Source organism: Nerophis ophidion, linkage group LG09 (genome assembly GCF_033978795.1).
Source record: "Nerophis ophidion isolate RoL-2023_Sa linkage group LG09, RoL_Noph_v1.0, whole genome shotgun sequence".
Classification (NCBI taxonomy): Eukaryota; Metazoa; Chordata; class Actinopteri; order Syngnathiformes; family Syngnathidae; genus Nerophis; species Nerophis ophidion.
This window is the reverse complement of record NC_084619.1, coordinates 62260573-62283855: the sequence shown is the minus strand read 5'-3', so window position 1 is coordinate 62283855 and position 23283 is coordinate 62260573. Positions and strand designations below refer to the sequence as shown.

Sequence of the window (23283 nt, the reverse complement as noted above, 5' to 3'; positions counted from 1 at the left end):
CTCGGATAAGCGGAAGATGATGGATGGATGGATGGATCTTAATAAAAATTGCAAAAATAAAAAATAACAAATAAATGCATTTTAAAACTATAAACTAATACATGATTATTAAAAACCCAATAATAATAATAATAATAATAATACAATAGTGCAATTAAGCAAAAATAAGAAGTACTTTATGAATAAAATAATACTTGAATAAATACATATACAAATGATTTATTAATATCCATCTATCCATCCATCCATCCATTTTCTACCGCTTGTCCCTCTTACGGAGGCGGGGGGTGCTGGAGCCTATCTCAACTGCATTTGGGCAGAAGGCGGGGCACACCCTAAAGTCGCCACCTCAATATATATGTCTTAATAAAGGAATGCAATTCAACTAAAATAAGATATAAAAGCATCATAAATGGAATAATACTATACAAAATAGAAATTATATCTCAATAATAGAATTATGCAATAACAAAAACATAAAGAATATGTAAACAATGTAATAGTGCAATTGAAGTGAATTATATAGCACTTTTCTCTAGTGACTCAAAGTGCTTTACATAGTGAAACTCAATATCTAAGTTACATTTAAACCAATGCAGGTGGCACTGCAGGGAGCAGGTGGGTAAAGTGTCTTGCCCAAGGACACATCGGCAGTGACTAGGACGGCAGAAGCTGGGATCGAACCTGGAACCCTCTACCAACCGAGCTATATGACCCTAAATTAGGCAAAAAACTAAAAAAATACTATACAACAGGGGTGTCAAAGTCAAATACAGAGTGGGCCAAAATTGAAAACTGAACAAAGCCGCGGGCCAAGGTTGAACAAATTAACCTTTTAATAGGGACCCAAACAAGTCTTGCATTGAATATTGAACACGCAAGGCTTATATAACTTTATAGTGACATGCAAAATCAAGTTTCAAATAATAATAATAATACAAAATATCAATGTCATATGAAAAAAAAAAAAAAAAATTGAATGCCTCGCCTTCCGCCCGATTGTAGCTGAGATAGGCGCCAGCGCCCCCCGCGACCCCGAAAGGGAATAAGCGGTAGAAAATGGATGGATGGATGAATGCCTCTTTTCTATTTGCAAGCTTCTGAGGGAAACATTAAAATGAACCTTTTCCACCGGCTAATAATATATTTGAAAATAAAATAACAATAATGAATGAATCAAACATTCAAGCTTTGAAGTAGCAAGAGAAAGTGCATGCATATAAACGTTAATTATTGCTCAGTTTGCTACACGCTTTAACACTGAATATGGAACATGCAACGCTTATAGAACTTAATAGTGCAAAATCAACTTTGAAAAAACAAATGAAAAAACATCAATGGTATATTAAATATAATTCCAATAAAAAAAACAAGCAGCGTTGGTCCGGTCCGCCTTTGGCTGCTGCCCCCACTACCCAAGCCCTGGTTTAAGTAAGACCTAGATAGAGGTTTTTGTTTCATGTCTCTACGACATTCCTAACAGAAGTTACAAGCAGTTTTGTATGTTTTTTTTCCTAGGGGGCGCTAGAGCGCAATTTTGACTTTTGGGGTTTGGTTTTTTATTAGATGGCAATTTTCGCCAGTCCTGATGTGTGTGTAAAATTTGGTGAGTTTTGAAGCACGTTAAGGGGGTCAAATTACAGCTTGGCTTTTCTGGATGTTGTTGATAAATGGCTTTTGCTTTGCATAGTAGAGCGTTAACTTGCACTTTGAAGCATTTTAAGGGGGTCAAATTACAGCTCAAAGAGGCAAAAACTGCATTTTTTAGGAATCTTTGCACAGGGGTTCTTTAAAGGCGCGTAAAATCAAAACGGAAGCAGTAATCAAAACTCTTTGAACAACTTTTATTCAGAAGGGTTCAATCTCTCTCCCCTGTGCGAGTTCGAAGCCGACACGACAAACGCTCAGAGGAAATAATGTTTGAAAACAGGTGACGGGTTTTAACAAAACTTTTATTTTGAAGGGGTAAATTTTCAATAAAAAAATGATTGCTTCTTTTCTATTTGCAGCCCTCTGAGGTAAATATCAACGTTAACTTTTTCCGCAGGCTAATAAATTTGAAAATAAAATAACAATGCGGTGGTAGCCGGGGGTGTATATTGTAGCGTCCCGGAATAGTTAGTGCTGCAAGGGGTTCTGGGTATTTATTCTGTTGTGTTTGTGTTGTGTTACGGTGCGGATGTTCCCCCGAAATATGTTTGTCATTTTTGTTTGGTGTGGGTTCACAGTGTGGCGCATATTTGTAACAGTGTTAAAGTGTGACCTGTGTGGCTGTTGACCAAGTATGCATTGCATTCACTTGTGTGTGTGTGTGGAAGCCGCATATATTATGTGACTGGGCCGGCACGCTGTTTGTATGGAGGAAAAGCGGACCTGACGGCAGGTTAAAGGTGCCTTTAGGGCTCGCCCTCAATATTGTTATCCAGGTGGAAAATGGGGGATAATCGGGAGAACGGTTGCCCCGGGAGATTTTCGGGAGTGGCACTGAACTTCGGGAGTCTCCCGGGAAAATCGGGAGGATTGGCAAGTATGAGTATTAGCGGTGAATGCAGTTCTAATGTTAATTTGAAATTGCCTCAAGGGCCAAATGAAATTACACAGTGGGCCAAATTTGGCCCGCGGGCCAGAGTTTGACACCCATGCTTTACAAGCACAATAAATACCAATAGGTAAATAATATTAATAAAATAAAATGTTGTGACTATATTTATGTAAGATCGCACATGTGAAATAGTATGTGTGTTTTGTTCGTAATCTTCCATTTTTTTTTAACGTTACAAAAATGAAATCGTTAAAAAGTTCCAGTTTGTGAAGCCTATTGACAGCCACCGGCAGGGGGCAGTACAACACGTAGTCGCTAAGGTTTAGTGTCTATTCTATGCAACAGAAGAAAAAGAAGGCGAAGCGGAAGGGATGGCAATGGACTCCGTCATGTCCACGTCCGCGGCTCTGTCGTACCACAACGTCGGGGACTTTTACCCCAGAAAGTTGGGGCCAAAGCCGGACGTGGTCCCTTCCGGGGTGACGGAGAGGAAGGTGGGCGCGCTGGACAAGCCCGACATGGTGTCGGTGGACGTCATCAACGTCAACGAAGCGGGTTTGTTGTGCTAGCATGCTAACTGCTAACAACAGCCTAATCCAGCTGGCCGCTTGTTTCCTGGCAAATGTTGTTGTTCCTAAGGAGATAATGTTTTAAAATACTCAATACTGACCTCACGTAAAGTTACGACGTGGTTAAAGATAATTATGCTGCTGAGATAGGCGCCAGCGACCCCAAAAAAGGGAATAAGCGGTAGAAATGGATGGATATCAATCTTGCTTGTAGGAAGGGGGAGCCACATCCCCCCGGAGGACTCATATTTAGGAAATATAGGTGTAAAATAAACAACAATATTAATTAAATAGCTCTCAGCAAGCAAATAATTATTTAATTGTTATAAATTGTTTGTGTCGAAGCGTATGTATTTATTATTATTACAAGTACAAATGTCCGATAATGGCTTTTTTGCCGATATTGTCCAACTTGTATTTACCGATTCCGATATCAACCGATATATACTGTCGTGAAAATTAATATATCTTTATGCCTATTTTTTTGTGATGCCCTGCTGGATGTATTAAACCATGGGTCACCAACGCGGTGCCCGCGGGCACCAGGTAGCCCGATGAGTCGCCCGCTGGCCTGTTCTAAAAATAGCTCAAATAGCAGCACTTACCAGTGAGCTGCCTCTATTTTTTTAAATTGTATTTATTTACTAGCAAGCTGGTCTCGCTTTGCTCCACATTTTTAATTCTAAGAGAGACAAAACTCAAATAGAATTAGACAATCCAAGAAAATATTTTAAAGACTTGGTCTTCACTTGTTTAAATAAATTGATTTATTTTTTTACTTTGCTTGTTATAACTTTCAGAAAGACCATTTTAGAGAAAAAATACCACCTTAAAAATTATATTAGGATTTTTAAACACATACCCCTTTTTACCTTTTAAATTCCTTCCTCTTCTTTCCTGACAATTTAAATCAATGTTCAAGTAAATTTATTTTTTTTATTGTAAAGAATAATAAATATATTTTAATATGATACACCTGGGGATAGATTGATTGGCAACACTAAATTGGCCCTAGTGTGTGAATTTGAGTGTGAATGTTGTCTGTCTATCTGTGTTGGCCCTGTGATGAGGTGGCGACTTGTCCAGGGTGTACCCCGCCTTCTGCCCAATTGTAGCTGAGATAGGCACCAGCGCCCCCCGCAACCCCAAAAGGGAATTAAGGGTCGAAAATGGATGGATGGGATAATTTTTCATTTTAGCTTCTGTTTTTTCGACAAAGAATATTTGTGAAATATTTCTTCAAACTTATTATGATTCAAATTAAAAAAAAAATATTCTGGCAAATCTAGAAAATCTGTAGAATCAAATTTAAATCTTATTTCAAAGTCTTTTGAATTTCTTTTAAAAATTTTGTACTGGAATATCTAGAAGAAATAATGATTTGTCTTTGTTAGAAATATAGCTTGGTCCAATTTCTTATATATTCTAACAAAGTGAAGATTGGATTTTAACAAATTTAAAACATGTCATCAAAATTCTAAAATTAATCTTAATCAGGAAAAATGACTAACGATGTTTCATAAATTCTTTTTTAAATTTTTTCCAAAAGATTCGAATTAGCTATTTTTTTTCTTCTTTTTAGCGGTTGAATTTTGAATTTTAAAGAGTCGAAATTGAAGATAAAATATGTTTCAAAATTTAATTTAATTTTTTTTGCTAATTTCTCCTCTTTTAAACCGTTCAATTAAGTGTTTTTTCATCATTTATTCTCGACAAAAAACCTTTCGTAAAAGGGAAAAAACTGTACGACGGAATGACAGACAGAAATACCCATTTTTTTATATATATAGATTTATTTATTAAAGGTAAATTGAGCAAATTGGCTATTTCTGGCAATTTATTTAAGTGTGTATCAAACTGGTAGCCCTTCGCATTAATCAGTACCCAAGAAGTAGCTCTTGGTTTCAAAAAGGTTGGTGACCCCTGCATTAAACAATGTGACAATCCATCCATCCATTTCCTACCGCTTGTCCCTTTTGGGGTAGCGGGGGGTGCTGGAGCCTATCTCAGCTGCATTCGAGCGGAGCGCGGGGTACACCCTGGACAAGTCGCCACCTCATCACAGGGCTAACACTTATAGACAGACAACATTCACACTCGCATTCACACTCTAGGGCCAATTTAGTGTTGCCAATCAACCTATCCCCAGGATCAGAAATGCATTAATAATCCCCGAGGAGAAATTTAAGATTTTTAGAACAATCCTGTTCAAGATCAGCAATGTAATAAGGTTTTCCAAAATAAGAGAACAACTTCAACTCAATTTATGGAAAAAAGGGCCAACATGGCACTGCTATATTTATTACTTAAGTCACACAGTGTATTATTTTTTTTAACATGGCTCAAAACAGCAGCTTGGAATTTGGGCTATGGTGGGGGATGAAATTGCTCGTATTAAAGGAAGACGTCTTAGTTCCTCCTCGCATAACCAACTTTTTGCACTTATTGCAAATTGCTGGGTTTTTTTTATCCGTTAGACACACTTTAAAATAATACCAAACCATAGACATGGTGCCGTTAGTCAGTCATTGAGCGAGCTCGCTTGTTAGCCACGGCTACAGCACCGGCAACAACACACTCTTGTTGTTGTTATGCTGTGCTCGCGGCGGTTTGATGAGGTCATCAAGCTTCGTCACTCCTGTGTTGTGTGTGGGGAGAGGGGAGAGGCTGACTGGGTTTATATCCGTGTTTTACCGGATATGTACTGCTCCGTACAACGGCATTTTAAAAAGTCATTCATTTTACTTTTTGAAACCGATAATTTCCGATATCACATTTTAAAGCATCTATCGTGCCAGGCCATCTCTAATTACTAGGTGTGTTCAGTGTGGTTGGCGCCAAATTGGAACACTTCCTGGTCTTGTGGTCACGTGACTTATGTGTTGATGTTTTCCTCAGACCTGCCCGTGCACCGGAAGAAGCAGGACACGTACGTCTTGGTGAGTGTCTTCAGCAATGTCCCAAAGAAAAGTCAAATTTAAAAATAATGTAGAAGTACATTTTCATGGAATCTTGCCTATGATTCACAATCCTTTTGTAAGACAAGAACACGTCTTCCTTTTTATTTTATACATCCTAACTCGTAAAATATGGCAAGTAAGAGGAGGCTATCAATGCAGCTCTTGGGAGTACACTGTTCCACCCAAAAATCACTATAAAACATCCAAAAAGCGCCAACAATATTCCATTTACATGTGCTAACCTGAATATTAACCCACAGCTTCTAAGGCCTTGTCCACATGAACACAGAGTTTCAAAAACACTTATTAAAACAATTTCCGTCCCCACAAGTGTAGTTTCAAAACTGTCTACGTCTACAAACCAACGCACACACCTGCTGTCATGCACATTTTGTCCAATCAGAAGCCTGAAAGAAGTCAGCAGTATCTGACTTGGTGGCATTACACCTCCTATTATGTTTATTTTAATGAACTTTAGATTCGGGCTGGGCAGTATGGTCTTTTATTAATATCTCAATATTTTTGGGCCATGTCACGATATACAGTATATATCACGATATTTTGCCTCAGCCTTGAATGAACACTTGATGCATATAATCACAGCAGTATGATGATTCTATGTGTCTACATTAAAACATTCTTCTTCATTCTGCATTAATATATGCTACTTTTAAACTTTCATGCAGAGAGGGAATCACAACTAAGTCAATTGACCAAAAGTGTATTTATTATTCATTTATTAAGCAGTGGCACAAACATTCATATTTTTCCAAAACAGAAAGTGCAAGATTTGTCAGAGACATTTTAAAACAAGCTATTAGTGCACTTTTGTGCATGATGTCACTACGACGACATATCAAAACAACGCTAAATTCAGGCGCATTTTTTTGTACAGAATGCCACTACAATAGTTTAAAACAAATAAAGTGCACTTTTGTGCATGATGTCGCACAAGATATTTCTATAACTGTCAAATAAAAATGAGCTGCATAATATGAAATCAAATAGTGTATGTCGTTCGCTATGTGGCAGGTTCGTGCGGACGTTATCTCCTTCTGTTGTTGACTATTTTTTTCATACGGTGTTGATCTGGAATCGGTTGCCTCGGCATTTTGTTGGTGTGGCACTGAACGGAGATGTTGACATGCGGAGTTTCAAGCTCTCTTCATTCTCTAGCGGGTGACTTTTTAAATGATGCTACAAATTATCAGTAATGCTACTTATTGTAGCAACGCGTTTGCCCCACACTTGACAAATTACGGTTGTCTGTTCGACATATTCCCGCTTAAAGCCAAATCACCGCCAGACGATGGACTCCGTGCTGTTTTTCTTGGGAATTAATTATTCCTTCATTTGTTCCCAGATTCGCACCTTCTAGAATAGAATAGAATAGACTTTATTGTCATTATATTTGCATATAACAAGATTAAAGACTCCAACTTAAGGTGCGGTTGTGGGAACAAATATGGGTTAAAATAAAGAACTTTCTCTCGTATTACCACTCGCACCGCTGCTAACGTTACCAATGCCGCTACCTCTCTGCTCCGCGAGGGCGTATACGTATGTGACGTATGTAAAAAAGTGCGCTTGTTTTACGTTTCTGTGTGAAGGAGAGACAACAAAGAGTGAGAAACGCATGTAGTGTAATGCCCGCAGCTAAAAGCAACTGCGTGAGACTGTGTATTCCAATATCACAATATACCGTATTTTCTTGAATTGCCACCGGGTATATAGTATGCGCCTGCCTAGAATTACTGCCGGGTCAAACTCGTTTCGCAAAATAATTAGCGCATGCTTAGCATTACCGCCGGCTCAGGATTAACGCCTGGTCAAACTCGTTTTGCAAAATATTATTTTTATCAGCGCATGTCTAGAATTTCCGCCGGGTCAACCTCGTTTCGCCAAATAATTAGCATATGCCTAGAATTTCTGCCGGGTCAAACTCGTCACGTCAAGAGTGACACTTCACCTGTCATCGTTTTCAAAATGGAGGAGGCTGATTTCAATCATTTCAAATCGCATAAAGCGAAGTAGATTAAGAGTTATTCAGTAGGATTTAAGGTCCAAGCTATTGAATATGCTAAAAAGAACAGTAAGCAGCTATGTTTTATTAATATACCGTAGCTGCGTGTCAAATATGAGTCATTAAATGACTTCCGCCTCCTTGTGGTAGAGAGCGCGATTGATCCTTCTTGCGACAACTCGGCTGCAGAAGAAGTGACAACAAGCAGCAAGAGTGAGCAGCGATCGTTTATTTTTTCCTTTCTCTTGCACTTTTAACATGGAGGATTACATATCTAAAATAAAACAGTTTTCTAAACTGGACTTTCAATCAAAGCAGGAGGTAATAAAGGAAGATCTCCATCGAGACAGAGAGACTTTTAAAACTGAAGAAAGATAAGGAAGACTTCTATAAACAAGTTATCGATGCTGTTGATCAGAAGGAGCTGCGCATGGACTTCATTTATAAGTAAAGGTAAGACCATAATACCGTTTTTTTTATTAAATGTGCTTTTCATGCTGGTATCCTTACATCGCACTCAAATTTATAAGCGCAGGCCTAAATTTACGACATGCCTTTGGTAAGCGCCGGAGTGAGAAGAGGTTTTAAAATAATTAGCGCATGCTTGTCTTTACCGCATGCCTTTGGTAAACGCCGGAGTGAGAAGAGGTTTTAAATTAATTAGCGCCCCGGCGGCAATTCAAGGAAATACGGTATTCATTTTCTATATCGCACAGAGACAAACCCGCGATATATCGAGTATGTCGATATATCGCCCAGCCCTAATTTGTCCTAAAGTAGTCTTTGTTGTCTCTCATTAAGTTAACATTGCGATGCGCCTGTGAAATTAATACGCCGCCGTATTGTAATGTTACTACATTACAGCGTGTATATAAAACCTTGATGGAAGTTTTTGGATGTTTAGTGCGATTTCGGTTTGCTCAATTGTTAGCTGAATTTTGCTAATGTTTATTTATGTCTTAGAATGCATGAAAAAGAAAAACTTTGTATACATAAGGATTGTGAATGATAGACAGTATTTTATAAAAAAAAGCACATCCACCTTTAAACGGCTCTATTTATGCACTTTGTGCAAAGCCCCAACGCGCCTCTAGGCGGCGACGTGGGCCAAGTAATGTATCCAGCGGCACTTCCTGTACAACATGTTGGCTCTTTAAAGTGAGGCTTGTTCTCCATTTGCAGGGCACCATTCATCCCTTCAGGAAGACACACAGGTCACTTCCTGGAAAACTCCTGCAAGAATTCCGACTGGTGGCATCAGATAGACGGGTAAGTGTGCTGTTGAGTGTACTCTTCAAAAAGTCAGTAAGTGTACTTTGTTCCTACTTTCTGAGCACAGGTATCTTGACAGTGTAGTACCTTCTACTATCATCGTGCACTTATTGGAGAAGACCATCACAATATTTACTGGTCACTACTTTCCACCATGTGTTGCTCATCAACGTTAGTCCCGCCCCTTCCACTATGTAGCCTATTGGCGCTGGCAACACGCCACATGTTGAGCCAATTGCAGACGTGTGCATGGTAGCTCAGTGAAGACCAAGCAGAATTCATTCATTCATTCATTTATCCATTCATTATTGAATACTTTTTTTTCATTCATTCCATTGTGTCCATCCATTCATTCATTAAGGTATTAATTCTATCATTTGACTTGTCCAGGCTGTACCCTGCCTTCCACCCCAGTGCTGCTGGGATAGGCTCCAGCAACTCTGCGACCCCGAGAGGGACAATCGTAGGAAATGGATGGATGAATGGATGCATTCAATCATTCAGTTGTTGTTCATGTATTCATTCAATCACCCATTTAAGTACTATCTATCTATCTATCTATCTATCTATCTATCTATCTATTTATCTAACTAAGTTATTCATCCATTCATTTATCCATCTATTCTTCCATTAGTTAACTAATTTATTAATTCATTAATCCATCCGCACGTTCATTCCTTCATTCATTAATTTATCCATTCATTTATAGATCCATTCATTCATTCAATATTTAATTTAATCATTCATTAATTTATCCATCTATTCATCCATTAGTAAATTAATTAATTCATTCATTAATCCATTTAATAATCCAGCCACGCATTCATTTATTTATTGATTCATTCATTATGTTATTAATTTATCCATCCATTCATTTAAGCACTTTTTCCTCTGTTAATTAATTTAATTCATTCATTTATCCATATATTCAACCATTAGTTATTAATTTATTCATCCATTCATTCATTAATCCATCCACACATTAATTTCTTCATTTATCCATTCATTCATTGACCCATTCATTCATTCATTCATTCATTCAGTATTTAATTTAATCATTCATTCATTTATCCATCTATTCATTCTTTAATTAATCAATTTATTCATTTATTAATCCATCCACACATTCATTTATTTATTCATTCAGTCATTATTTTATTCAATTATCCATCCTTTCATTTATGCACTTTTTCCTCTGTAAATTATTCATTCATTCCTTCAATAATTTATTTATTCACCCATTTATACATTTATTATTTCAGTCATTCATTATTTTATTCATTTATCCATCCATCCATTCATTAATTTATCCATTCATTCATTCAATATTTCATTTAATCATTCATTCATTTATCCACCTATTCCTCCATTCGTTAAGCAATTTATTCATTCATTATTCATACACTCATTCCTTCTTCTTCTTCTTTTTTTTTTTTTTCATGAAAAAGGGAGGTTTTTGTCATGAAAATGTGAGGTGTTTTGGGTAATTGTAAGTGTATCTTGTGTTTTTATGTTGATTTAATAAAAAAATATTTTTTTTTATTTTATTTTTTAAAATAAAAATAAATAAATAAAAAAATTTTCTGCGGCCCGGTACCAATTGAGCCCGGTGGTTGGGGACCACTGCTCTAATGGATTTAAATGGGTGGATTTTTTCAAAACATTTTTTTATGGTGTTTGGACGTCTTGCATAATATCCACAATATTCAGTGAGTCGGTTTTGTTATGTGTGACCATGTGTTGACCTTTTATGTTAGGCGCTTTTCTTTCTTCACACCATGACTAGGGAAGGTTGTTCGGATGTGTCATAAAGGTTAATGCTGTGCTATTATTTAAAATTCATTTCAAGGTTCATTGATCTGATTTTCTCACATTGTCCACAAGATGGCAGCAAATATTTAGCCTTCATTGACAGCCTGGTGTTTAAGCTGAATTTAGTGCAATGCTTTGTTGAACAAATTGCAGAAGCAGGCGGGGCAGTCTGGACACAGCTGTTCTATACGGTTAGAGGGCCTTAACGTGCTCAAAAAGTCCCCATATTTTGAAGACGCTTTGCTATAGAGAAAAATTTTATATTTTGTTGGTCCTGAAATTTTTGACGGTGGGTCAGGGCATCAGAAAGGGCCTGCCGGTTGACTCGCGTGAACCCCGCGGTGCAACGGGAGCGAGGGCCCTTTTTGTTGGGGGTAGTGTTGTCCCAATACTAATATTTTGGTACCGGTACCAAAATGTATTTTGATACTTTTCAGTACTTTTATAAATAAGGGGGACCACAAAAAAATGGCATTATTGGTTTTATTTTAACAAAAAATACTGCGATCCATTAAACATATGTTTATCATTGCAAGTATGTCCTTAAATTAAAAAAAAAATAGTGAAAATAATAGACAAATTGTATTTTATTAGTAAGCAAACAAACAAAGGCTCATAATTTAGTCCGCTGACCTATGCAGTAACACATTGTGTCATTTTCCCTTCTATTATTTTGTCAACATTATTAAGGACAAGCGGTAGAAAATAACTTAGTGGTTAGAGTGTCCGACCTCAGTTTGGTAGGTTTTGAGTTCAAACCCTGGCTGAGTCATACCAAAGACTATAAAAATGGAACCCATTACCTCCCTGCTTGGGCATCAGCATCAAGGGTTAGAATTGAAGGTTAAAACACCAAAAATGATTCCTGAGCATGGCCACTGCTGCTGCTCACTGCGCCCCTCACCCCCCAGGGGGTGATCAAGGGTAATGGGTCAAATGCAGAGAATAAATTCGCCACACCTAGTGTGGGTGTGACTATCATTGGTACTTACTTTACTTGCGGCGGTACAACTTGGTTGGTAGAGTGGCCGTGCCAGCAACTTGAGGGTTGCAGGTTCGATCCCCGCTTCTGCCAACCTAGTCACTGGCGTTGTGTCCTTGGGCAAGACACTTTACCCACCCGCTCCAAATGCCACCCACACTGGTTTAAATGTAACTTAGATATTTGGTTTTACAATGTAAAGCGCTTTGAGTCACTAGAGAAAAGCGCTATATAAAAACAATTCACTTCACTTCACTACACGTCACTTGTTCATTTGCAGTTAATATCGGCTTACTTTCTCTTTTAACATGTTCTAGCTACACTTATGTTCAAATGTAATAATCACTTATTCTTCTGTTGTTTGATACTTTACCTTAGTTTTGGATTTTACTAGAAATGTTGGTATCAATCCGATACCAAGTAGTTACAGGATCATGCATTGGTCATATTCAAAGTCGTCATGTGTGTCCTGAGTTTATAAATATAATACAAATTAAAGAAAAAATAAGATGTTTTGATGCCAAACAATATCAAGGTACTCATAGTTGTATCGACTAGATATGCTCCTGTACTTGGTATCATTACAGTGAATGTCAGGTGTAGATCCACCAATGATGTTTGTTTACATTGTGACGCCGGTGAGCTACGGTGTGTAGTGAAGCATGTTTAGCTATTCCTCGTCCTGCAATGATAATACTACTTGTAAGAAACTTAATTTATTTTTCGCCATGGAGGCGAGAGTTAGTGATTTAGAAGTAGCTAAAATACCGCCGACTGCGGCTGGACTTTAGCCGCCAGCTAGCTAGCCATGTCTTAAAGCACCTCTTCCTGAGGGCGTTTCAGTGTTATAACTTCACCTTTATCTTTAGTTTTTTAGCCATAATGCGTCCGTTCTTCCTTTTATGTCGACACAGTGTGTCTGCTTGTAGATACTCTGTGATTGTGCACTGCCGCAACATGCTCGTCTGTTCGTAAAACCAGCAATGTCACAACGTGATGACGACGGGGGGGGGCGGTACCGGTACTTTTTAGAGGCTGTATAGTCCCGAATATGATTCATTAGTATCACAGTACCATCCATTTTCTACAGCTTGTCTCTTTTGGGTTCACAGGGGGTGCTGGAGCCGATCTCAGCTGCACACTATACTAATAGTTGGGGGCCAAACTTAGTACAGTCGTGCTGTGAGCTAGACCTGTTACTCTAAGAAAGATGGTGTGCTATTGTGGCACACACACACACACACACACACACACACACACACACACACACACACACACACGCACACACACAGTCTGGGATTAGAAAGTTCTGGCCATTGAGCCAACGGCATTGGAAGCAGCAAAAGCCGAGACGTCTCCCGTGATTATGGGGTTGATCTCCCTGGTGCAAATATGGAGGACGTTCTCTTCACCCTAGTTCTTTTGGGACGCTCCTCCTAAACCTTGACCACGCCTTGACCTCGGCTCGCCATGACGCCGTCACGTGGTGCGCCGGCGGCACAATTTGTCGCCGTGGCGCCGCCAAGACGGGCGGCGGGCCGCCAGAAGGGGGCAGCGAAGCTCAGGGATGCGAAGCGCCTCTCTTCCCCCGGGCGCCGTGTGTACGTGAGGCGGGGGAGGGGCGGCGTCGTGTCCGAGCGCCGCCTCTCTGTTTGCCCACACACGTGCACGCGGGCGCACGCGCGCACATAGCCGGCTAGTGCTGTCACCAGACGCCTCGGCGCTGTCATAACACAGCACACGGCGTAATTGTAGATTTCACAGCACTCTGCTCTGCTAGCAACAGCATATGAGGCCCATGCGATGTGACAGGCCAGACTCTCTCTCACACACACACACACACACACACACACACACACACACACACACACACACACACACACACACACACACACCTTCCCTTGTTCCAGTTCTTGCTTCTCCTCCGTCTGACACAGAAAACCACTCAGCGGCTCTGCTGAGCCGAGCGTCTTCTTCTTGAAAGTTAAACTGCATCAGCTCGCCGGCGTCCATCTTGAACAGCGTTAATGTGCATATGCAAGGGGGGGGGGGCCTGACCTTTCACCCCGGCGCCGTTTTAAGTTTGCGGGGAACTCGACCACACATGCAGACGTGGGAGGGGCCGATTGCTCAGCCAAATCCCCCCGGCAGGGCGGGTCGACTGCAGGGCAGGAAGTCAGGCCGAGTCCAGTGGGTTTGTAGGTTTGGATGCAGATTAGAGCGCCGCTGGTCACCTGCCAGACAGTCTCTAGTGTGACGGGGAAACCCTGCTGATGACGCCCAAGTCCCGTGAGGAATGTCTGCTCCGCCTGGCACGGACCACGACTTTGATGACTGCCACCCTTGTGTATCATCCACCACCGTGGTCATGTGACCACCTGAGCAGGTATGGAGGGGAATTACTGTGAAACTCCACAAACACGGTTTTACTCACATCCAACGATTCGAAAGTTAAAAATCGATTTGAAAGTATAAAAATATTTTTTTGCAGGTAAAAAAAGTGATCTGCCAGTAAAACATAAACCAATATCTTCAAGTAAAAAAAAACGATTTCCATGTAAAACAAATATTTTATTCAAATAAATAACCCTTTGCAAGTAAAAAAAAACAGTTTTCCTTAATTAAAAAAAATGATTGGCAAGTAAAAAAATATTTTCTTTAATTAAAAAATTATTTGCAAGTTAAAAAAAATATTCAATTAAAGTGATAAACAACGAGCAAACCGTTTTTTACCTGTACACATTTATTTATATTATTTGTATTAAAACATTTCGCAAGTAAACAAAAAAGCGATCAGCAAGGAAAAAACAATTTTATACAGTTAAAAAGTAATTCACAGATATAAAAACAATTTTCTGCAAGTAAACAAAGCAATTTGCAAGTAAAACCATTTTTTACATATAAATAATGGTTTGCAAATAAAAAAGTTGATTAAAAAACATTTCTCAAGTAAAAAAAACATTTTTCTGCACGTAAAAAATAATTCAGAAGTTATGAAACAATTATTTTCAATTAAAAAACGATTCACAAGTATAAAAAAAAAGTTTTTTTTCCAATTAAAAAAAACGAATTGCAAGTACAAAAACAATTATTAGAATCATTTTTGCAGGAAAATAAAATTAATTGCAATTAAAACACACTTTTCTTTAATCAAAAAAGTGATTCACAGAAATAAAAACATCTACAGTCCTCCAAGGTTTCTCATTGTCATCCCACTGGGTTGAGTTTTTCCTTGCCCCGATGTGGGATCTGAACCGAAGATGTCGTTTGTCGTTGTGCCTTGTGCAGCCCTTTGAGACACTTGTGATTTAGGGCTATATAAATAAGCATTGATTGATTGAGTAAAATGGCGGACAGAAGAGAGGGGAAGTAAGTTTACCTTTAAGTTTCCTTTGTCTTCTGTCCACCATTTTATTCTCCACCCTGCTTCTTCTGTTATCTTATTTTTGGCGGACGGCACCATGCGCAAATACCAGTATCTCTGACGGCCTTAAAATCGCAACCTGTCGTAGCGTGTGAATTACAGGTGCTCTGAGTGCAGGGTGAAATAATACTGACAAAAGTTTTACCTTGGAGAATTTTTTTTCACTTCCAAATCGTTTTCTAATTGAAGAAAAAACAATTTTACTAGCGGATCGTTTTTTTTTACTTGCAGAAAATGATTTATACTTGCAATCAAAGAACAATTTTTTGAATCGTCTGTTTGTGGAGCTTGGACAGCGATTCTCCGCCATACTCGGGGCTCACCTGGCGAGCTTGTTCAACAGGTGACATATTTGTTTGTGTGTTGCAGTCATGGAGGATCCTGCTGTTCGGTTCTCTCAACCTGCTGTGCACCGCCTGTCTGCTCATGTGGTGCAGCGCCACCAACAGCATGGGTGAGCGCGCACACACACACACACAACGCACAAAATCAGTTCATTGACTGTGTTTGATCGCTGACATTCTTAATTCATGTGGAGGCGGGGCGTACAAATATCAGCACACTAACACAACATAGACAACGGCCGTGCCATCGCTCCTCTACAGCTACATGGGTAGGGAATCCGCTACTTTTTTTTGTTGTGCCAGTTGTAATGTGCAGCAATTCGGGTAAAAATAAATGGTGGCAAGTTACGGTACCGGACGTCACGCCCTGTCACCAGTTTGGCACTTGCCAATCACTCCAGCAGACTCAACCACACTACCTCTAGGTCAGGGGTGTCCAAATTACGGCCTGTGGGTAAGTGCCGCCCGCCGTTGTCTTTAATTTGGCCCACGAGACAGACGGCACGATTTCAATAAGCAATCCTGCCGGCAGACAGCTGCCATTCTGTCACTATCTGGTGACTGACGAAAGTAACTCATCCAACACAGCCCAAAATGTACTTATATGACCGAATCCAAACAACCTCTAGTCATGAAAAAAAAATCAACCAGCACAAAAATTCAACAAACATGGTTACGTTCAACACAACCTACTCATTGATCTTTAAATGAGAATATTACAAAAAAATGTCCAAGCAACATAAAAACAAACCAAATTACACCCTTTTAAATCTAATATATGGGTATATAAAGCTATATAAAATTAGCAATGGGAAAAATGCTTCACACTTGTCCATGTTTGGCATATTTTAGCTGCTTGAGATCTTTGATTGGTTAAAAAAACCTTAAGGAGGTTGTCACAGAAGTAAACAAGGTAGCAGTTGAATTTTCACAGACTCTTAATAACCAATTGTATTCATTATACATCCAAGTATATTATTGTAATAATATGAAGCCTATACATATAAAGGCTTCATATATATATATATATATATATATATATATATACATTGTTACTTTACAGGCAGTTGGCTTTTGGCCCCTACCCAAATTTTCTCAACCCAGTGAATGCGACCCCCAGTCAAAAAGTTTGGACAATGCCTATAAAGTAATTCACTTAAAAAACACTCCAGTCTAAGTAATGTAAGGCTCCATTTTTCAAAATGTGCTAGCTTAATGCTAATATACATATACAGACATGCTACTGATTATCATTACCGATTTTACATGGCGATTTCAGCACCTCCAAATTTGTTTATGAAAAGGACAACTTAGATGCTCGGTTTGGCCAAACAGCTGGCGATGTAAAAAGTTCAATACTTAGAGTATTAACACTTTTTATTGCGTAACAAAAGACGAGATTCAGAAAAGAACTGACCAGCCAACAGGCCAAACTATACACTACTGCCATCCAATGTCTCACAAGTGCAACTATATTTCAGATGAGCCTGAGAAATGTGTGATAATTGGGCGTACAATTACTCACACACACACACACACACACACACACACACACACACACACACACACACACACACACACACACACACACACACACACACACACACACACACAAGATGTCTTTTCCATATTTTGGGTGCGTCTCCCAAACGTGCTGCCACATCATCCAACCTCTATTAGTACTTGAGCTCCTGCTTCCATGCATGTGGTGGCTGACATCACTTCCTGTGCGCACGCCGTTCCAGGCAGTCACGTCGAGGCATGACACCGTGACCCTGGCCGGCGGCTGCGTTGTCGACGCCGCAAAGTGTACTAGGTCAAGCCGTGCTGGCGTGCACTGAGGCGTCACTTTGTCGCTGCTGCTGATGATGCTGATTTTTCTTCACTAATGAACATCATGCAGCAGTTATGTATTTCTTACTAATGATGTACACGCAGTAGAACTACTTGTATTGATTAGTAATAGTACTTTTTAATGATGTAGACGCAGTAGAACAACTTGTTTTGTTAAATAGTTCGACTGAGTAATGATGTACACGCAGAACTTGTTTTGATGAGTAACTAGTACTTATTAATGATGTACACAGCAGAACAACTTGTTTTGATGAGTAACTAGTACTTATTAAAGATGTACACAGTAGAACAGCTTGTTTTTATGAGTAACTAGTACTTATTATTGATGTACACACAGCAGAACAACTTGTTTTGATGAGTAACTAGTACTTATTATTAATGTACACACAGCAGAACAACTTGTTTTGATGAGTAACTAGTATTTATTAATGATGTACACAGTAGAACAGCTTGTTTTTATGAGTAACTAGTACTTATTATTGATGTACACACATTAGATTAGCTTTTTTTGATGAGTAATTAGTACTTATTAATGATGTACATGCAGTAGAACAGCTTGTTTTGATGAGTAATTAACACTTATTAATTATGTATATGTAGTAGAACTTGTCTTGATGAGTATCTCGTACTTAGTACTAATGTACATGCAGAAGAACTTGTTTTGATGAGTAACTAGTACTTTTTAATGACGGCGTGGCGCAGTGGGAGAGTGGCAGTGCGCAACCCGAGGGTCCCTGGTTCAACCCCTACCTAGTACCAACCTTGCTCCTGATGGGTGCTGGTTAGCGCCTTGCATGGCAGCTCCCTCCATCAGTGTGTGAATGGGTAAATGTGGAAGTACAGGTGCTGTTTATATTATTAGAATATCATGAAAAAGTTGATTTATTTCAGTAATTATATTCAGAACGTGAAACTTACATATTATATCAATTCATTACACACATAGTGATATATTTGAAATGTTTATTTTTTTTAATTTTGATGATTAGTACTGACAATTACTGAAAATCCCAAATTCAGTATCTCAGAAAATCAGAATATTAGTTACGACTAGTACCAAAAAATATTTTTTAGAAATGTGGGCCAACTGAAAAGTATGAACATGGAAAGTTTCAGCATGTAGGGCAATCAATACTTAGTTGCAGCTCCTTTTGCCTGAATTGCTGCAGCAATACGGCGTGGCATGGAGTCGGCAAGTATGTTGCACTCCTCAGGTGTTATGAGAGCCCAGGTTGCTTTAATAGTGGCCTTCAGCTCTTCAGCATTGTTGGGTCTGGCATCTCGCATCTTCCGCTTCACAATACCCCATAGGTTTTCTATGGGGTTAAGGTCAGGTGAGTTTGCAGGCCAATCAAGAACAGAGATACCATGGTCCTTAAACCAGGTACTGGTAGATTTGGCACTGTGTGCAGGTGCCAAGTCATGTTGGAAAATGAAATCTTCACCTCCATAAAATTGGTCCGCGGAAGGCAGCATAAAGTGTTCTAAAACTTCCTGGTAGACTGCTGCATTGACCCTAGACCTCAGGAAACACAGTGGACCAACACCAGCAGATGACATGGCACCCCAGACCATTACCGTTTGTGGAAATTTAACACTGGACTTCGTTGTGTCTTATTCAAGAGTGGCTTTACACAAGGAATGCGACAGCTGAAGCCCACATCGTGCGTACGTCGGTGCGTGGTGGTTCTTGAAGCACTGACTCCATCTGCAGTCCACTCTTTGTGGATCTCCCCCACATTTTTGAATCGGTTTTGTTTGACAATCCTCTCCAGGGCGCGGTTATCCATCTTGCTTGCACACTTTTTTTCTACCACATCTTTGTCTTCCCTTCACCTCTCTATTAATGTGCTTGGACACAGAGCTCTGGGAACATCCAACCTCTTTGGCAATGACCTTTTGTGTCTTGCCCTCCTTCTTTAAATTATCAATGGTCATCTTTTGGACAGTTGTCAAGTCAGCAGTCTTCCCCATGATTGTGTGTCATACAGAATCAAAACGGGAGACTATTTAAAGGCTTTTCCAGGTGTTTTGAGTTAGTTAGCTAATTAGAGTGTGGCACCAGGTGTCTTCAATATCTGACCTTTTCACAATATTCTAATTTTCTGAGATGTTGAATTTAGGGTTTTCATTGGTTGTCAGCTATAATCATCTCCTTTTTGGCAAAAAACACTTGAAATGTATCAGTCTGTTTGGAATGAATGTATACATTCTACAAGTTTGACTTTCTAAATGGAATTAATGAAATAAATCAACTTTTTCATGATATTCTAATAATATGACCAGCACCTGTAGTGTCAAAGCGCTTTGAGTACCTTGAAGGTAGTGTCAAAGCGCTTTGAGTACCTTGAAGGTAGTAAAGCGCTATACAAGTACAACCCACAGTAGAACAACTTTTTTTGACGAGTAATTAGTACTTATTAATGTACGTGCAGTATAACTTGTTTTGATTAGTAACTAGTACTTATTAGTGATGTACACGCAGTAGAACAACTTGTTTTGATGAGTTGGTAATACTTAGTGAAGATGAATATGCAGTAAAACTTGTTTTGATGAGTAACTAGTACTTTGTAGTGATGTACATGCAGTAGAACAACTTGTTTTGATGAGTAACTCGTACTTAATTGCTTGATTTGTGAATGAATTTTCATTGCGTGGTGATGTGTGTAATGTTGTTAGAATGATGGTGACGTGTTTGTGTCACATTCAACATCACTCGAGTGTTTGATCTGATGAAGTGGTGTGTGTGTGTGTGTGTGTGTGTGTGTGTGTGTGTGTGTGTGTGTGTGTGTGTGTGTGTGTGTGTGTGTGTGTGTGTGTGTGTGTGTGTGTGTGTGCGTGCATGTGTGTGTGCGTGCGCGCGCGCGCGCGCACATCACATGCCTCCAGTGTATTATGCCCTCGGTGTAAATGAAGCGTAACGCACATTGGGACACGCCCCCTTTTTGCAAGTCTAATGTGCTGCTTCTCTGTGCAGCTGAATGTACATTGTGTACTCAACACACATGTACACACTGTATTCTGCATGGAACGTACATGTAAACAACACACACACACACACACACACACTAGTGAGTGTAATGATGGAGAGGTTAACCCTTGATCGACTTGCTGAGATATTACCACAATTACATGGGTCTGAATGTTATTTCCTTATGATTGTGTGTCCGTGTGTGTGTGTTCTTTTATTTCTGCCCTTCTTGAGACATCAATAAGGAAAATAACCTTCCATATGAGGAGGTATGAACAAGTCAGGACATAAATCTTGATCCCAGTACGGAAAACCATTGCATCTAATAGAGAATGTCTCATTTTCACCCCTGGTGGGGAAATCTACCAAAATTACGGTGGTGCCAAAAAGTAGGGATTTTTTTAAATTTAATGTGTCCATCCATCCTTTTTCTACCGCCTGTCCCTCTCGAGGTCGCGGAGGTGCTGGAGCCTATCTCAGCTGCATGCGGGGTACTTTGTGTCGCTACTGTGTTAGATCCACTTTGGACTGGACTCTCACGGTTGTGTTGGATCCACTATGGATTGAACTTTCACAGTATCATGTTAGACCCGCTCGATATCCATTGCTTTCGGTCCCCTGGGGGAGGTTGCCCACATATGCAGTCCTCTCCAAGGTTTCTCATAGTCATCATTGTCACTGTCATCGACATCCCACTGGGGTGAGTTTTCCTTGCACTTATGTGGGCTCTACCAAGGATGTCGTTGTGGTTTGTGCAGCCCTTTAAGACACTGGTGATTTTAGGGCTATATAAATAAACATTGATTGATTGATTGATTGATTTTAAAAGTGCTCCCCCTCTGGCCAACACATGTAATAACAAGTGTGTGTGTGTAAGAAATTGAAATGCACCCCCTTGGGCTAAAATTAATTCACAAAAATAAAGGATAAGCAGTAGAAAATGGATGAATGGATGTACTCTATATAGAGACATACTGTAATAACTTGAAGTAAATAATGAAGCTTAAAAATCAATTACAAACAAAAAATAAAATGATTAACTAGAAGCAATCTTTTTCTCACAATGTGTCGACTTTATTCTTATAAAATTGGGAACAATTTCAATTTTTTTCTGTGTCTGTAATATTGCAATATTTTCTCGTAAAATTATTACTTTTTTAATGTTAAATTATTACGTTTTAATGCAAAATGGTGACATTTGTCGTATAAAATTCAGACTTTTCTTCAAAATATTGCCATTTTTTTTGTTGTTCTTGTAAAATGGTGACATTCTTTGAGTAAATTTATGACTTTTGTCTGAAGATGTCCGATAATGGCTTTTTTGCCGGTATCCGATATTGTCCAACTCTTAATTACCGATTCCGATATCAACCGATATACAGTTGTGGAATTAACACATTATCAGGGTTTCCCACACATTCATTTATTTGTGCCGGCTTGCCACGAAAGAATTACGGCCGCCACAAATAAAAAAAAAAAATGTATTTTTTATTTTTTTTCCCCGCTATTGACTCGCTCTACTGCTCATAAAAGCAATGGGACTCTGTCTGTGAATGGAGCTTGTAGTTACATATTATATAAATATGTAAATATCATATAAATATGAATATAAGTACACACACACACACACACCCGCCGCCCGACCACATCACCACAAATAGATGCCTGACCTGTGGGAAACACTGCATTATTATGCCTAATTTCGTTGTGATGCCCCGCTGGATGCATTAAACAATGTAACAAGGTTTTCCAAAATAAATCAACTCAAGTTATGTATAAAAATGCCAACATGGCACTGCCATATTTATTATTGAACTCAAAGAGTGCATTCTTTTTTTTAACATGCCTCCAAACAGCAGCTTGGAATTTGGGACATGCTCTCCCTGAGAGAGCATGAGGAGGTTGGGAGGGGGGGCGTATATTGTAGCGTCCCAGAAGAGTTAGTGCTGCAAGGGGCTCTGGTCATTTGCTTTGTTGTGTTTATGTTGTGTTACGGTGCGGATGTTCTCCCGAAATGTGTTTGTCATTCTTGTTTGCTGTGGGTTCACAGTGTGGCGCATATTTGTAACAGTGTTAAAGTTGTTTTATACGGCCACCCTCAGTGTGACCTGTATGGCTGTTCACTAAGTATGACTTGTATGTGAGTATTGCGACTGTTGAGTAAAATTCAAACTTTGATCATAATATTGCACAAATGTCGCGTTTTTCGTGTAAAATTTTGACTTGCGTTGAGTAAAATTACGACTTTATCTATAATACTGCCAACATTCTAAGTTTTTCTTGTGAAATTGTGACCTTTTTTTATGAAATTCCATCTCATTTTTCACAACAAGCTTTTTTATATTTACATAGTTTGTGTATATTATTAATTTTGTAAATACAAATATTTATATATCTAGAAAGTGTGGTCCTAAGGAGGTAGGCTATTTCTCAGGTCTCCAGAAGGTAACGAATACTAGAGTGTATGTGTCTGTGTGTCTGTGTGTCTGTGCGTGTGTGCGTGCGTGCGTGCGTGTGTGTGTGTGTGTGT

General features: G+C 39.2%; 1 protein-coding gene across 3 annotated transcripts in view; it reads left to right on the top strand.

Moving 5' to 3' along the window:
- The window catches only part of slc30a6 (solute carrier family 30 member 6), a 129787-nt gene that overhangs the window by 55610 nt on the left and 50894 nt on the right, over positions 1-23283 (top strand). For 2 of the 3 annotated variants that reach the window (XM_061911500.1, XM_061911499.1), the window contains 3 exons: positions 6010-6050; positions 9277-9363; positions 15954-16038. In XM_061911500.1, coding sequence (XP_061767484.1) covers positions 16011-16038 — 28 coding nt within the window. In that variant the 5' untranslated portion in view covers positions 6010-6050; positions 9277-9363; positions 15954-16010. Of the gene's footprint in view, positions 1-2872; positions 3098-6009; positions 6051-9276; positions 9364-15953; positions 16039-23283 lie in introns of those variants that run through there. The other variant, XM_061911497.1, reaches the window with a different exon arrangement.